Genomic DNA, 18,292 nt, shown 5'->3' with positions numbered 1-18,292 from the left:
GCCCGGCGCGAGGGAGCCAGGGCAGCACTGGGCCATCCGCCACGTGTGCGTGTGTCAGCATGTGAGTGTCGGTGCGCGCGTGCCGGGATGCGTGCCCGCGTGTGTGCGTGACAGTGTGCGCGTGTCGGACTGTGAGCGCGCCGGCGTACGCGTGCCGGCGCGGCTTTGCCCGGGAGTCCGAGCGAGTTGTGAGCGCGAGCGCGGCGGTCGCCCGGGGCTCGCTCGGCCCCGCCGCCTGGGACGCGCCCCGCGGCCTCGGGGCTCCTCTGGCTCTCGGTTCTGGGCTCAAGCGCCGCCGAGGGGGCTCGGTGAGGACTCCGTGACCTCGACGTCCCCCTGCGTCCCGTTTTCTGTCGCCGGGAGAGGTGTAGAACTACCTCCACGCGCTTTGGCCGGGATCGAGCGGGGCACTCAGGGCGAGCGCCGCCGCGGACCGGAGCTCGGGCACATCGGCCCCGGGGAGAGGTTGCGCGGCGAGCGCCCGCAGACCCTGGACCCGCCGGACCCTCGGCCAGCCCTTCGCGCTCTCGGAGGCTCTGGCGCCGCTGCCCCGGCGCTCGGGGCGAGCAGGGCGAGCAGGGCGGGCGCCGGGGCGCGCGCTTTCGGGCAGGCGACCGCGTCTTCCGGCCGAGGCCCCCGCGCCCCGCCGCCGCTCCTCTGCCCGCGGCCCAGTCGGGCCACCCGAGCACCCAGCCTGCGGCGCGGGGCCAAACCCGACCGAAGGCGGAAGACCTGAGAGGCAGGGAGGCAAGGAGCAAAGAGGTAGCCAGCCCCAGACAAGGAATCCTTAATTACAGATTAAAGGCAAGCGAAACCGTGCACCACATTTTCCATGTGTCAGCTGACGGCAGCGACAAAAGGAAACACAGAATGCTGGGGGGAAGAAGGCCTGTCTACCCCCCCCCCCACCTTTATTAACAGTGGAAATGTAAAATACATTAGGTAGTGACTCTGGGTAGGTGGTGCCTTGGGCCAAATCGCAGCTGCTCGCTCCTCGCTCCTCGTCGAGTAGGAGGACAGTTTGGTGATGCACCCAGAAGTCTGGGGAACCTCTTACAAAAAAAAAAAAAAAGGACTGTAACTACTCCGTTCGAGTAGATTTTGCTTCCTAAGAACTTAATTACTTACACATTTTTAAGTTTTAATATTTGGTGTTTATAGTGTTGCAATTCATTATCTTCAGTGAACTACCTCGCGCACGCGCGCGCGCACACACACTCGCACATTTTGTTTTGCAATTCTGTAGATTCCATTTTTTTCTGGCCCGATATCACAGCATTAGAAATACAGAGGAAAAGCCAAGCCGACTGAAAGCCAGGGAACATAGCTGCAAGCACCAGAGAGCACAAGGTCCCTCATGGTTCTGGGCTCTGGAGGAAAAAGGAGAGATGTATGCGTTGATGCCCTTTCTCTTAATTCATTATGATCACAAAACAATTTCCACCGTGTCCCTGGGATTTAAGACTCCAGTTCAACTCCATGACGTCCTAAATTCTTCACAGGGGGTAGAAAAGTGTTCAGAAGCCGAAGTCCACTCTGTGACCATCACAAACCTCTAGTTCTGTGCCCTCAATTTCTAACACAAATTAGAGACATGACCTTTGAGGGTCACCCTGAGGCACCAGGCATTGCACTTTTCTGTGTTTTCTTCCTCTTGCTGCTGGGTCAGCTTGAGAAATAGAGGAATTTGGCTTTGTTAGTAACGTGTTTACTGATACAATTGATGCAGCAGGTTGGAGGCGACAAGATCACCTTGCTTAGTCATTTTACCACCCTTTCTCTTTGTAGATATTTTTCTGTCTTTTATTTGTAACTTTTCCACCAGTGCCATTTTCCCCACAGCATTTAAAAAAAATTTGAAGTGCTTTTCCATGTGGTTCCAGTTAACTGATTTGCCCACACCCCAAATAATGCTATTTGCATTCAAGATTAATAGCTGCATATCAGTAATTCTTAAATACATCCTGATCCATATTTTCAGTTTAAATGATTCTTACATTATTGGCCAGACAAATGCCTGAACGAGTAAGTCTGTGGACTGGTTACCAGCCAGATGACAGCAGTGTTACACTCAGGGAACACAATTACAGTTTCTGCTCTAGTCTCTTCCACTGCAGAAGGCAGAGAGCCTTCCTTATTTGCCACCTTCCCCAGATGTGGTAGTAGATGAGCAGATTAATAAATTGCTGTAAATCACACTAAGTTGCAAGCCCTCCCCCCTTCTGGTACATATTTAGGAAAATCTTTTAAAATCTCCCTCAGCATCTAGTTGGATTTAGCCACACCCACTCCACATTTTGACTTTCTCCTTCAGTAAAATAAAGAAGGTGAAAGAGCAAATTAGGAGTTTTTCTTTCCCTGTAGCTTTCCAGTGTTTTGAGAGGATCATCCCGCTGTCGTTTTAAGCCAGTTTTGTTAGTTCGTGTTTTTACCACCCACCAAAAGAACAGCACAGGATTGAGTTCATATTAATAAATGATGTTCATGACTAGGTTTCTAAATGCCAGAGTTATGATTTATTTTTTTAAATGGGTGGAGAAAGGAGAGCGGCAATAAAACTAGCCCCTAAGTCACTCAAAATCCTTGGCTTCACACATCTATGTGGTTATTAATTTTTTTTTTTTTTTGGTCTTTTAAGTTTTGTCTACATTTCCTTTAAGTTCTACTATTATGGACTAAATATTTTTTGACCATTTACCTGTGTCCGTAGCTTCAAACCCTATGTTTATTATAGTTAGATTTACGAAAAGCATTACATGTTCCCCTTTTCTACTTTCTAAGTGTTTATAATTGTCCCTATTTATCCCCCACCCCCGTTAAGAATTTCACAATAAAATCCTGTACCAAATAAATTAAACTCTGCAACTTCAGACACCCCAGGAAGAAGACATTAATCCACTTAGTTGAATACCCAGACCTCCCCCTCTCAATTTCAGCTCTTCTTAATGTAACATTTAGGCACGCAGCTGGCTCCTCAGACTTTCCTCCCTCCCTTTCATTCTGAATCATATTGGCCTTGTTTAACCTTCATTTCCTTTCCTACCCCCCCGCATTTGTCCATGTACTTTTCTTTGACCACGTTTGTCTCTCTCTCTTTCTTTTTGCTACCCGGACGGAAAGTAATAAATATAGTTTTCTAAGACCTTAATACTTTCTGTTAAGATCCCATTCTCCCTCCCCATTCCACTATTAATGCTTTGTACAATTTTTATGCATCCTTCGTTGTGAAGTTACTGCTCTGTATTTTTCTGATTGATCATTAAGTTGTGCTGGCTTTTGAGAACTGCCTCCATAATCCCGAAGCAAAGCCTTTTTACTTGGCGTGCTCTTTGCCTTTGGAATGCCTTTCCTGGCAAGGACAGGCGTTTTGGTTTGACTATGATTCTTAAGTTACAATTCAAGGCTAATTTGTTCAGTTAGGTTTCTACTCTAAGCAGCTCTCTTTCTCACTGTTAAGTGCTCCATGAGGCTGCTTAGTTGAAGGGTGTGCTGTAAGCTCAAGATGTAATATATTTATATTGTACTTGATTATCAGTTTTCAAAAACAGCTGCACGCTTTGATATCTGTGTAAGGAAATATCAGAAGATAATATACCATTGGTATTTATTACTCTATAATTAAGGATGTGTCAGTGTTTCCTTTTTTAAAAAAACCCCTATTTTCAGAAATTCATATCTCAGGCATAAATTTCCCTATGAATTACAGTCTAATACCATATTAGAAGTATCTCCTTTTTAAGTTATCCCTCCCCTTCCTTTTCTTTCTAGGGAAATAAGTTTCAGGATGTAATTTCTGGGTTACTATCTGGGATGAGAGGAAGCAAGCCCTATGTTGCACAATTAAAGGTGCTTCTGCCACTGATGCCACCTGCTCCCTCTGCCCTAGGCCCCTTGCACCGGGCGAGATCATGGGGGCTGCCTTTTGGATAAAGGGCCAGCCTTCTATCTATCTGATAGGCAACTTCTCCTTGTATGATGCGAAAGGCAATAAAGAAGACTCAGCTGTTCAGAAACATCACAGGTACCGCAAAGTCTGAGATTTTAGGACCAGGAATCAATCCTTTTGCATTCCTCTTCTCATGGTTACTTAGACTACAAATGCAGCTAGGCCAGGAGGAACATGAAATAAATCTATAGTCAGGTACTAGCAACATCTTCATCTATATTTCTTCTGATAGTATACCGAGAAGCAGGAGAAGGAGGGAAGGGGGAAAAGATGGACAGCCAGATATGTTCCTCTTGCCCTCCTTTAAGGGATGGTCTTGACCCGTTGAATTGACCACAACCTCCTGAAAGAGGCTGAGTTCTAGACCCACCATGGGACCCAGAGCAACTCAACCTCACCTGAGCCCTCAGTTTCCCCACAGCTAAAATGGGGACGTTACAAAATAAATGCTTACCAGAAGGGCCAGGAAATTTATGTGATGTATAAGTCCAGCAGGGTGTAAGGCCACAGGGAGTGGCAGGGGCCTGGGATGGATGTAGAGACCCAAAGACTCCCTACAGGCATAATAATGGTCATAATAAAAACACTTAATGGTGGGATCAATTGGGAGATTGGGATTGACATGTATACACTAATATGTATAAAATAGATACCTAATAAGAACCTGCTGTATAAAAGTAAATAAATAAAAATTTAAAAACATAAAAGCACTTAAAATATCAGCAACACCACAGGACCTCTCGTTCGCCTTCTATAACCAACTGCGTGGGCCACCCCCTGCTGCCCTTTGCACTCTCCTACCTGGTGAGGGGAGAAACAGTAGGGAACCAGGGGTTCCCAGTGAGTCACAAGCACTGAACTTCGTGCTTCCTGAAAGACAGGTGGGTGACAATGACACTATCCCATGCAGGGAAAGACTTATACAAAACATCTTTCTGTTTCTATAAGGCAGTCTGGCTCTTAAATAAGCCTTAATACGATGCCTTAATTTTCTCGCTTGTGAAATGATGACAAAACATTACATTTTCAAATATAAAGGGCTTCAAATTCTTGAGAAAAGTGTTACATAAGTACTTCTAGTAGAAATCACATCTTCTAGCGCTCCATCTTAGGTCTGCTATTTAAATGCAGTAACTGATAGCACAGTAAACATTTTAGATTCTCTCTCAGGAGACATCAGTTCTTTATATCAGTTTATGGGAACAAGATGAACCTGTCCCTAAGGTTGAAAGTCATTGCCACAGAGATATGGGAGAGGATAAGGAATCACTAAAGTGGTGATAAGTGATGGGAGGACCCCTGAAGGTACTGACCCCTAATTCCAATTTAGGAAAATGGGCCAGAGGATGAGTGGGGATCCTGAGGTCATACGTAACTCAAATGCAGCTAGGGCATCCTGAAGATACTAGGAGGACTCCTTTCATGGCAATGAAAGTCTTGTGTCTTAAAGAGGAAAGGGGACAGGTAACAGTACAGGAAGTGGGCTGAGCGGTTAGCAGCTCAGACAGCTCTGTGCCCTACCACAGAGCTCTGAATTTTTCAAGATAAAAAAAGACAGGCTGATATAACAACTTCCTACATCTTCCTCTCTTTACTCTTCAAAAGGGAGTTTGTTGAGCTATAGTTTTCCATCTTATATTTATAACGCCACAGGCATTAGTTAGAAATGGTGACCAGCAGCCCCAGGAAAAAGGAACCCACAGACAGTCAAGTTTTTCTTCCTAGGTATGGTTTGTTTCAGGGTCAAGGTTAGGTCCTTGGCTCCAAATAAGCAGAGGAAACTCTTCTCATGCAAAACTGGCGGTTAGGGCAGTTTCTTTCACTGCCTGGAGAAAAATGGTTTTCTGACCCCATCAATAGTTTAGAGTCTAGAAATGTTAAGAATGGTGCGGTAGCAAAGTATTTAGAGCTCTTATATTATACATGGTGACCAAAGTATCTATAGCTCCTATCAAAAGGTATATCCAATAATAACATTTAAGACATGTAAAAAGTCATAAAGGGTAGAAATAAACCTTTGTGTGCTATGACCCAGCTTAAGATTAACTGTACAGTAAGCACACCTCTCCCAGTTATATGTCTGGTCTTCCCACCATCACTCCTCTGACTTAATCATTATTGTAAATTTGGTGTTAATTCCCAGGTTTTTTGTTATACTTTAATCACATATGTACATGTCTTTGAGCATCATGTAGAATTGTTGCATGTTTTTAAACTTTCCCAATTACATCTTAATGAATAACTTCGAAGGGAGGGCACGTTATTGAAGCATCCGTTGTCCTGTATCTGAATTCAAGTTTTAAAATGAAACATGTTCTCCAGCTTTCCACTGAAACAGAAAGGCACTCAGGGTGATACTTGTCAACAGTCAATAGAGGAATATGAATATCTCTCATAGAATATGTCAACATTAAAATACAGCATGGACTATCATTTGAAAACTGATTCTATCACCCACAGAAAGTATCTTGAGACTTAAATGAAAATTTTTTTGTGGCTCATAATATTTCTGGGTAGCAGATGCTTTCTCAAAAACAGATTTTACTTTTAAAAATATCAAATATAATTAACACCTTCAACATAAAATGAAATCTTTGCTTCCAGATGCATTTCAAGGTGTTGAAATGAATCTGTGCAGTCCTCTATGGCTGAGTTTCCACTGACTTACTGATTGTGCTGCCATCCTTATGTGGCATGTCTGAAGAACGGAGAGCTAGAGCAGGGCATTTAAACTCAACCGTATCTGAAGGATGCTTGTTAAACCAGGACCATTTGGGGAGAGGTCTTTTGACCTATTCCTGATTAACCTGGTATAAATGAGTAAGTTAAGAACTGGATGCTCTTCTATTTATTATAGAAACACCTAGCCAGAAACACAGATTAGGTAAATTCAGGGCAAGCATTCTGGACATTGTATCAAGGTTGATAATGGGCGGACTTCTAAAGACATTTAAGATTAAAATTGGTTTAATGATTAATTTAAAAAGAATAAAATGAACAGAATTGAATGCTCAAAAAAAATTGTTTTTTCAACAACCGTACTAAAAATAAGAAACAAAGGGACTGTTTGCTCTCTTTAGTGAAAGCAAGGGAAACAGGAAATAGTCAACTTGTACCGTTGATTATCCTCTGACTTCAACAAAATATGGGATAACTTACTTAATAACCCTCCATGCCACCATGTCATGGCTGTTGAGAAGCATACACGCACATACATAGATACAGTTATCTTTTCAAATGTTAAGAATTACACATTTACAAAACTTTTTATTGCTTTTTTGCACTAATACCAAACCCGACAGCATGGTTTTAAGAAGTGACCACTTTCATGTAAAGTTTTATTCCAGAAGTAATGCTGGGCACAGCTAAAGACAAAATTTGATTTGAGTTTATGGGTGTAGGAAAAAAACCCTCCATACACAGGTAACTTGCAATATTTTGTTTGCCAGAATCAGGCAAATATTTAAATGTTTTCAATGCACTATCTGAACAGCAATTCATGCTGTCTTCCCATCACTTAGTGAGAAAAACATATATGGATAGTTGTGCATGTAATATCTTGTTCACTGTAAAATGTGAGCTCATTATTTGCAGGATAGTAAAACATAGTAAACTAAGCACTGTTTCTTGGCCGTGAGCATGTAATATTGTTTGAGAGACATCATCTATGATAGGGCACCTTTCTAACTGAAGCATCTCTTTAGATGATAAACCCTGCACAGGAGAATAGTCTTAAGAACCTCTTAGGCATATTTATATCTTAACTTTTCCACTCAAAAGGAGCATAACTGATAGATTCCGAGTTCCACAGTCTCAGACCAGAAGGGACTTCTCAAATAATTCCTGAGCTCTTTGTTTATGGGTTGGGGGTAATCTGTTCAGTGCCTTCTCAAAAGCGGGAGGAGGACTCAAGGCTAGTGCTGTGATGTCCATCACACATATGGCTCTCACTGTGTGCAAAGACAGAGCTTGTTGTTCCTGCTTCTTACTCTTCCTGCTTTTATTTTTATTTATTTATTTCTTTATTTTGCGGTACGCGGGCCTCTCACTGCTGTGGCCTCTCCCGTTGAAGAGCACAGGCTCCGGACGCGCAGGCCCAGCGACCATGGCTCACGGGCCCAGCCACTCCGCGGCACATGGGATCCTTTCGGAACAGGGCACGAACCCGCGTCCCCTGCATCGGCAGGCGGATTCTCAACCACTGTGCCACCAGGGAAGCCCGTTCTTCCTGCTTTTAAATTCCCTGACCTCATGGGCCTTGAACTGCTGCTTTCTCTGACCTGCAAGTCTGCCTCTATCCAGAGGACTCTCTCTGGCCCCCTGACCTTGATCTATTTCCTGCTTACGCTTTCGGCACCTGTGAAATGGGCCCTACTAGACTTTTGAACCAGTGCCCACTCTATCTCGGATGCCTGCTAGACCACTCAATCCTTCTGAAAGCCAGAGAGCCAGGCTTGGCCCTTGTCTATCCCCCTCTCCCTGGCCGCTTCTCACTCTACAGCTTAGAGAAGTTATTCATTTCAAAAGCTAGGAAAGTTACAATTTACCTGCCAGTAAACAGAAGATGGTTTATCAACAGACTCTACCTTAATGACTACAAATGTTTACCTCCTGCTTTCCAGAATGCAAAGAAAATCTTGGAAATGTCATAATATCTTACAAACATTTGCAAAACAGATCCTTGTTCATCCGGAAAAGAAACAATTGTATTCGTTGTCTCTGACACAAGGAAAGTGTTCAGTGAGAAACATACAGGTAGATGTACACACCTTACACTGAAATGAGATATGTTAATTAAAAATTGCAGTGGGCACTTTATTAAAAATTTATTTTACAATCTAGCCATTCAAAACATCTTGACATCAACAAATAGAGCAGCTTGACTATTGGAATCATAAGTGATTTATCTTGAAAAGATTATATTTGTAGCTGGATGCAAATACTTTTGATGGATATTTATATCAAAATTACTGGTTTTGTTAGAAGTATTTTAATTTCCCTATTTTTATCCCTGGAAAAAAATTAAAACAAGTATCTCAGTGTTCATTTTATGGAAGAGATGGCCCCACTTAGTGTATTTCCCATGTTTGTCTGAATTACAGCTGTTTATCTTGCAACTTTTCTTTAAGATAAATTAAATGCAAATGTAACTCTGTGAATCATGGGAATACCTGCCAGACCCCTTATTAATACCTTCACTTAAAAACCCCTGTGCCAGGGAGTCATTAATTTGCTAAAAGAAAAGTGCTAAAGCAGACCTTTGCCCACAAACATTTCTGAGATGGCTGCCCAATTAGTTGGTAGCATTCTGAGCCTCCTTTCAGACCCTGTGGCCCTTTGAGGACACAAGAAGGCTCCGATGATAACCTGGCAACCTAGGTAGAAACCCAGCCAAGTGAGAGTGTTTGAAGCTGTAGTTTGGCTGCCATCGTGTCGGCAAAAAGAAAGAATTCAGGCACCATGTCATCCAGTACAAAGGATAAAAACGGATTCAACCGGAAATTCAATGTGGCATCACATATGGGATACATGAGTGCGGTTATACAACAGGCCACATATTTTTTTTGAACAGTCTCCTCCATGTGATGCCGAGGACATGTGTAACCATCATAACGTCTCTAGGAATCTGTATTTAATTTGAGTTGGGGTGGTGGCAGGGATTGGAGATCTGAAGCTGCCACAGGTTTGTGGCAGATGGCTCTGTGTCAGCTATGACAAGCAGCCAGGCTCAGCTTCCTCTGCAGATTTTCTTTTCTCTCTGATCAGGTAAATATGGGCACACTCTGGAAAGTTCTACAGATTCTGCCTTAGGCTGCAAGTTTGTGACTTAGCCCCATCTGTCACAAATCTTCCCTAGGTTCTGCTGTAAGCAGAGACCTGAATTTACCGTGTAGGGCTGCCCAAGAAAAAGGAGCTATTTCACCCTGTAAGGGGGAGGGAGAGAAGAGAAAGCAATGAGGAAGCATTAACGACCCGAAAGACTAAAGCATGCTGAAAATTCATATTGCAAATTTGCATAATTTATATCAATTAGACTTCAAAAAGCCACCAAGTAAATGGTTCTCGAGTTTCATCACCTCAGGAAATCCCAGTTTCTGATTGGTTTAAAGTGTAACTGTATTTCCAATCATTGGGGAAAGCTGCCTACCCCCTTTTTTTTTGCAAATGGGTACATTTGACTGCACACATATTTCCTGGTTTATGTTATGGATGACAGCTATTAGAAGTTTATCATCCAACTTTTAACTTTTATAAACATAAGATACACAACACTCTTAATACATGTTTTTGCGGATGTGAATTTTACTTTTAAGTGGTGAAGGCACAAGAGAAATGCCATTACTGTTACATGGAAATTATAAAGCACTTCAAGTTTACAAACGGGTTTATATTCATTATTTCATTATAGCAGGGCCTCAGAGGGAAAATGCTATTAAAAATTAAGGAAAAAAGAATTCTTCCAAGTTTACAGATGAATCATATAGAGGCCAAGAAGTTCACCTACAGCCAGGCTACAAATTAGTAGCAGAGAAAAAGAAGCAGCCAAAACCTCTAACTGATCTTAATCACCCCGAGTATATCTATTGCGCTAAAGAGTTTTTGCTTTTATTTTACTTAAACAAATCAAGGAAAAACCAAGCCAAAACAAAATCAAGGAAAGACGTGAAGAAAGAGAGAGGGAAGAGTAGTGGGGAGGGAGGGAGATGGAGACTGAGAATTTGCCTTAAATTGTGCTGGTGCAAATGAGAGATTTTAGAAGTTCTAAAAACATCACGAGCTTTTAACTGTTCATTTTTAAGGAAAAAAGTAATGACTTTGGAGGCGTGTTAATACTAGTGAGTACCACCTTATTCACACCTAGAGTAGAAACTCAAATTAAAAGGGGGCTATAAAGTGACCAGTCTCTTGAAGGAACCTTAAAGTGGCTTGGCTGTAGTTCGGGGAGATATAGCCTGATATAATTAAGACAAAACCACAAATGGCTTTTCTGGGCACTGAGTCTGAATTGTAAGCTTAAGCATTGTTTGGAATCACTTTTAGGCAGAAATCTGAAAATTGCCCTCTCCTCCAAATAACAGCAGGTTATAAAGGTTTCTGGAATGTTGAAGAACTTGAAGAGGAGAACAAAATAAAAATCAGCTGCTATCATCTGAAAAAACTTAAGAAACTACAGTTTACCCTCGTAAAGCAAAGGAAGGATGGCATCTCTTTTTTTTTCCCACACAGAATATCTCTCAATTTGTAAATAAAACTAAATGAAACATAGCGTGGGAATGAAAATCTATTCTGTTAGTCTGGGCAGTATATATTTTATACAACTGCCCCACTCGTACTCTTGTGCTATTTTTCAATACCAGTAACAAGGGGGTGAACATAAATTTTCTTCTAAAGCATTTAAAAATATAATGATCAAAGTTTCTCTAAAAGCACAAAGTACCGATCTCAAATAATTGTTGGGAACTTTCGGGAAGTAAATTCTCATAGTCAAAATGAGCCAAGAATTACAACTTCCCGGTATTAGACTTACTTCGGTTGTAAAAGGAAGCCCGATGTTAGTGTAAGAAGTTAATCCTTGGCTGATTACTTTATGATTACTTCTCGAATCCTGTGTTCAAGTTTGGTTTAGGAGTCATCAAAGAGCTCCCTATTCCAGATGAAGTGAAACCTACTTTATCTCTGTGGCAAGTGTTTGGCTAATGGGTCTAACCTACTCAGAAAAGGACGCGTCCTGAAAGTACAAGAAAGCTGCAGTCAACGGTTGAGCCTAGTGGCAAACTTTTTAAGAAATGGCTTTAGATTTTTAAAAATTCAGAACATGGTTTTTAAAATAATTAAGAAACAGTTTCTGCATGTATTTCTTTAAATATTTTAAGAAAAATGTGTGTGTGTGTGTGTGTGAGAGAGAGAGAGAGAGGGAGAGCAAAAGAGAGGGAGAGATAAAGGGAACACACTTGCACGCACGTGAGGAATTTAAACATTTCAAGTCTGAAACCATTTCAGGTGAGAAGTCATGGGCACAGAGTTCTGTAGTAGGAAGAGTCACTTTAAGAAAAAAAAAGTATCAAATTCTGTTTCTGCTTTTCAGTTACTAGCATTCTGTTTCAAATCCTGCTTCAAGTTATAGCCCCCAAACTCTCACTCATATTGAAAGTATAATGTCTCAAGTGAGAAGAGAGCCAAGTGTTAGTAGCCTTATTCTAGTCATTAAATTTCTAAGTGTGAATCCATATGAAAAATCCTATCCTAAAGTGAACTCTACATGGTAAGTAGTTGAGATGATTTTAAAATGTAAACTTTTAACAACAGAAAAAGAGAGTAAGGTGTAAAAATGTAAAAGGAGCAAATTAAAGAATTCAGTGACATTCTATCCTTTTAGATCTTAGAAGCATATGTTTTTAAAAGCAAAACAGCACTGTCCAAGGGAACAAATCTAAAAAAACCCCCCAACACTCTCTTTATAGTATACACAAAAGTCTCTTCCATTGCATAAGAGAAGTAGGCAAAAAGCTGCCTTGGGGGAAATAATTCTCTGGTATTTAGTGAGGGCAAATGTTACCTGATATGTTTATATTTATAAAGCACAAGGTAAAAAAATAGTGTAACTTATTATATCTTAATTATAAAGTTTTAGCAGGCATTGTTTTTCTGTTTTAGCTCTAAATCTTATTACAACAACCCAACTAGATCTGTGGTCCTTCCTGTGATTTCTACCAGTTTGTCCTGACAATTGCATTATAAAGCTCTTGATTACTTCTATTTCTTGGACTAATTTATTAATTTTTGAGATGAATTTTTGGATATTATGTCATCAAAACCTATGAATGAGGACATATATTAAAGTGTATAATAGATTTATAAGAAAAAAACATCCATGGTAAAAAGTATGTAAAAGGAATTACATATATATATTCTTATAAATGCTTATGTGTGAAACACTAATTTATAAAACTTTGAGCTGGACCATTTTAGGATGTGTGGACTAAAAATATATGTAAACCATAGTAACATGAAAAAACATTTAATGTATAGGCTATCTTTTAAGCTATAGGAGGAACAATTTGGTATATTAACAGCATACCACTAAGCTGACATTCTTTCAAAGTTTTTCCAGAAGTTGTTGGTAAAATAAATAATTATAGCTATGTTACGGCAATAGCTGTATTAAAATATTTCAACTGGAGATCTGTTTTTTATTGTAACTAAAAGCAACCTGTTGCAGTAATTTTTGAAATGGTTAAAGATTTGCAGATGCAAAATAACAGGGAATAATAAGGCCTACCTGGAAGCCAAATTAAAAACGGATAAATTTTGATGGTGGAAATACAATTATCAATGCTTCACCATTTTCATCACAAGGTAAAAACATTCCTTCCTGCCCCCTTTTTTGTACCGATATGTGGTGATGGGTGATAACTAAGACTTGCGGTGGTAATCATTTCACGATATATGTCTGTCATTACGCTGCACACCTTAAACTTATACAGTGCAGTATGTCAATTATATCTCAATAAAACTGAAAAAAATATTGCCCAAAAATTCACCAGAAGGAAAAAAAAATCAATAATTCAACGGTAAACTCATTGAAAATAGCTTTGTGTCATATGTAGAAAATGAATCCACTTGTGTTAATACATATTATTCTATCTCTTCACTTTCATAATCTGCACATTTTGATAGTCTGTCACGTGGGAAACTACTAAATTAATATTTTACACAAACAAGACCACGACTGAACTTTCAAAATTAGGAAATCTGGATGTAAACCTTGGAAGTCTGTTTTCTCTTTGAAGCTTCCCATGTATACGATACAATCGTATTGACTGAAGGAGTAATACTGAAGCCTGGAACTGTTCAGTCAGCATTTTAAACTATTATGAGCTACCTTCTGAACCATTGCCAAGTTAATAGACAATGAAAGATAATGAGCTTGAAATTGGGTGTTAAATTGCATTTTTGGTTCTCTCCCTTTTTCTTGAAGTTTAACTGTTTCCTGCAGAAACAGAGTCATGTTTTGATGTATCACTATGTAAATATGTATTTTAGGCCATGACAAGGGAAAGGAGAGAAAAAAGGCAGCGAACTGTATTTCATGTAGGAAGGTTATATATTAACACAGGAAAATTAAAATATGCTGGATTATAAAACTGCTAGATTGTAAACTATACTGGATTTATGTAAAATGAAGTTGCTACATTCAAAGAATATAAAAAGGTATATTACTCATGGCCTAGAGCCACCTTCAAAACTCATAAAGCAGATTTGTCCCAGTTCAATTACTTAGACTTTTAGTAGGGTCTCTTTGTGTTGTTATTTCAACAATGTAAAATTCTTGATTCAAACAAGGGAAAAGAGATAATGAATGAGGGAACTGAATGATGATGCTATTTAAACTCTTTTCCTTTTGCCTTTGTCATTCAGAGAGGATACTGAGAGTCTAATTCTAAACAAACTGAGGGTTTTTATGTAATTTTACTAAACTGGACAAAGGAAACATTTGATTCTTTGAAAATCATCTTCAAAGTAGTTAAAAAAATGAACACCAAACTTCATGAATGTCATTCACCTGAATTTTTGAGGACTGAAGATTTCATTCTGATGGGAAGAAAGGCTTATCCTCATTAGTATAATTGTAGAATCTTTCCTTTACTTCCTTTTAAACTAATGAGTTACATTAATCCAGGTTCATTTTTATAAGCCTCTTGGGGCTAAATGTAAAGGACAGTCATCTTAGAAAACAATAAATAAAAAAAAAAAAGCATGTACTGTGCATTAAGTGCACGTATTTCATAAGGCCTAGGTTAATACAACTAGCATCCAGTTTAATTAATCCTTGTTAGTGTAACAACTAATATCCCTCCCTAGCATGTTTCCTTTAAACATTAGTATGTTAATTAAATGTCTCTTTTTTTTAAGATTTTTCTTTGTACTTCAATATGGCATTTATACCACGTAAATCTCTTCTCAATAACTACCTTATAGAGATGTTTTCTTACAATATCTGGTCTCTTGCAGAAATTCTGGAGCCTTTTTGAAAGCTGTTCAGGTGTAGAATACAGATATTCAGCTGCAGGAAAAACAGATACATTTTTAATGAAACAAAAACCTCAAAGCACACACTTGATATTAGTCACTTTACTAATTAAAAATGCATATTGCTCTGTGCCGCCTCGTGTTTTACATTATTTAAGCATGATTTTATAAGGTTACCTCAGCTCACAAGGATGTTTAATGCTAAATAAGACTGTGTAGTTGTGCTGTTTAGACATCTCCTTTGGGTGATTAAAATACATTATTCTAATGTAACACAATGCATATGTGATATATTTAGTGATGAGAATTTTTTCGAAGAACTAGTACGACAGCCGTATGTACCCTGTACAACAGTTGCATATTATTAACTAGTCAATTGTTGAAATAATTTGGTGTGACTTTCAGTCCTCAGTTTTTCTCTGTGTATATCATTAAAAAAAAATCTGTAAGCAATTGCAGCAACACTGACCTGCTTATAAAAATCCATCATTATGGGATGTGTATGCTAACAATGAAGAATGCTATTTGAAAACTTGCTTTTTTGTTATCTTAAAAGAACAGATGGTAAATATAAGCTTACTCTAATGTATTAAAACACATAAAATTTTCCTTAACACTAACATGTTGACTTGCCAAATAAACAATTGCTCCTGCCTAAGTTTATTTTCAAACTTTCTAATTTAGCATGAATCATGTATTAAATCTCAACAAAGACGAAAGTACATTAAAGTAGCTACCTGGAAATATTTCGGGATAAACCAAATCTTTGGGACAGAGTGGGTAACAACCACAATACACAGCTTCCAACCTAAAGAAATTTTAGGAAGAGGATAAAAATATATTAAAAAGACATTACCATCAGAACCAGAAAGTGGTTTTGTTTGTCTAAGTTAACAGTATGAGCCCAGAGTTAACTGGGATGAAGAATATGGTCGGCAGTACAATCCGAAAAGCCAAAGTTGCTCTTTTAAAAGATTTTATTAATCATATATGAATTTCATAGAACAGAACCAACAGCATATGTTTTGTTCACTGAATTAATCAAAGCGCAGCTCTGCATTTTTTTTTTGTTTTTAAAATACTGTTTAACACATTTTATAATCAGCAGATAAACACATGTAACAACATGGTAAAGTATGGACAGCTTTTCTTAATAATGCTGCAAAGCCCCAGAATGTTCATTTTTCAAAATGTTTAAATAAAATAGCAAATACTTTAACACTGTAGCTGTAGAAATCATCGAGGCACTTTTAAAAGCATCAGAAAAAAATTTACAATCTGTTGTGATGGGGCATTTTCATTTTAAGCTAAAGCTTCAGAATAGTTACTTATTAGGCAGGATATAGAACTATTCCCCCCTTTTACTGAAAAACTCTCATGAAGATTACCTTAATGAATATTTTGCTTTCTTGACTCAAAATTCAGCTCATTTTCCATTTTATCCAAAAAGAATACTGCTATTATTAAACAAAGAAACAAGAAAGTTTCACTTTGTGAGAGGATTTCCCCAGGGACCACCTACCTATAGGAAGTTTTTCTTCATGTCATAGCGGTAAGGGTTAAGTACAAGAAAGGTATTGCATCTTGATGGCTGTGTTAGCCCTGCATAATGGCTATTGATCTGACATACAATAAACCTTAAAGATACCACTGTAATTTCTGTTGGCTAGGAATTATGCAGTGAAATTCAAAACACTCTTTAAAATATGTTTATTTTATGAGAAACTTTGAATTGCATCCAAAATGTTGACCAAAGGCAGAATTTTATTTTGAACTGCAGATTTTTTTCAACCCAAGAATAGTTTGAAGTTATGTCAATGTTTACCTTGTTTATTTACAGCGACAAAGTACATGCAATTTAAGCTGTTTTTAAGTGGGTGATGTTTTCCCTATTTTATAACTGAAATTAGTTTAAATGAAAAGTATTTACTTTGAGCTGCAAAGTTTGGAAAAACACTGAGTTCAAAGTTTTGCTTAAGAACTGCTAGCAGTTACCAGATAACACAGTGGAAAGGCACAGGATCTAGTTACCAATGATTAATTTCAAAATCCAAACTAATATCTAATATTCTTTTTTACATAAATAGGGTATGTATAGAAATTCTTATCATAAGCACAGCTATAAAACTGCACTGTGACTGCATTATAAAACATTCACAAAAGTTTTGAGCACATAAACTGGGGATATTCTTTATGAACAAAAAGAAAATATGCACTTTATCTGAAGACACTCAGTTTTAAAATGCTTTGCCAATCGAAAAGCAAATACATATGAACATTCTCTTATAATTATATAAAATCAAAAGAGTGAAGTCACAGGCATTTCAGAAAGTGCACGTTATCTGCTTTTTAATAATGGATTTGAATTAGAGTGTTCTGTTCCCCGAAAGAAAACTGCAGGCCAAGTTACATTTTGAGTCATCGTATGAGCATGTACTCTGCCATTTCCAAAAAAACCTCTGCTAATTAAAATACAGTGAGAGAGGAATGGCATTATTTGATTTAGGAAGAAAAAAAATTTACAAATTTGGATTCCAACTTTTATTTGTAAATTATCTTCTTCGTGGTTATATTTCTAATTCATCAAGAAAAAAAACAATCACCATTTTTGGTTATAATTTTGACCTCTAAAATACTAAACCTTATTATACACATTATTTATATCAAGACTGTGTTTTAAAATATATTAAATTTGCCACAATATTTTAAAAGAAATTTATAAAATTCCTTCTAAGTTTCTCATATTTTGTTATTTTGAAGAAAATTATCATCTCATGACAGTAATACAATTATTCATCATTTCAATTCTTATGCACTACCAGTTAAATAATAAATAGGGTTCCAATTGATCTATTGTTAAAATGACTAGCAAATGACCTTTTTATTCCAATTAACAAATCATCTGCTAAATCTATGAATCTTAATATTCAGATCTATTCACTTCAATTCATACAATTTATCTGCAAATAGTTGTTGGGCTTTTGATTCTAAATATAATTAGCTGATAATTTTGCTTGGCTGAATTACTTTTCTGGAGGGCCTGCAAAGGCTCTCAGTCGCATTATCTAGCAATAATGAATCTGATAGGTGAAATTTTTTACTGTAATGAGGATGAGACACAGTTGTGACACCTGAGTCTACTAATAACAGAAGACTGCTAATTATCGACAGCACTTTTTTGTGTGATGCAAGGAGAAAAAAAAATCCCTCATTATTAAAAAATAAAAAGTTACAATTATAAGTGACACCGGAGGAGAGTAAATAAAATGGAGTGATTAAAACATTGCTGCTTTAAGGGTGTTTTTAATTAAGTGG

General features: G+C 38.4%; 1 protein-coding gene across 10 annotated transcripts in view; it reads right to left on the bottom strand.

Moving 5' to 3' along the window:
* The window catches only part of GTDC1 (glycosyltransferase like domain containing 1), a 437,175-nt gene that overhangs the window by 47,255 nt on the left and 371,628 nt on the right, over window positions 1–18,292 (bottom strand). For 7 of the 10 annotated variants that reach the window (XR_009520175.1, XM_060016855.1, XM_060016852.1 and 4 more), the window contains 2 exons: window positions 15,715–15,785; window positions 14,920–15,011 (listed from right to left, as the gene is read on the bottom strand). Coding sequence is in view for 9 of the 10 variants with exons in the window: in XM_060016855.1 (XP_059872838.1) it covers window positions 14,920–15,011; window positions 15,715–15,785 (163 nt within the window). In the remaining variant the exon portion in view is untranslated. Of the gene's footprint in view, window positions 1–652; window positions 1,053–6,917; window positions 9,871–12,757; window positions 15,012–15,714; window positions 15,786–18,292 lie in introns of those variants that run through there. The other 3 variants (XM_060016858.1, XM_060016859.1, XM_060016860.1) reach the window with 3 other exon arrangements.

Source organism: Delphinus delphis, chromosome 7 (assembly GCF_949987515.2).
Source record: "Delphinus delphis chromosome 7, mDelDel1.2, whole genome shotgun sequence".
Taxonomy (NCBI): Eukaryota; Metazoa; Chordata; class Mammalia; order Artiodactyla; family Delphinidae; genus Delphinus; species Delphinus delphis.
This window is presented reverse-complemented; position numbering and strand designations above follow the sequence as displayed.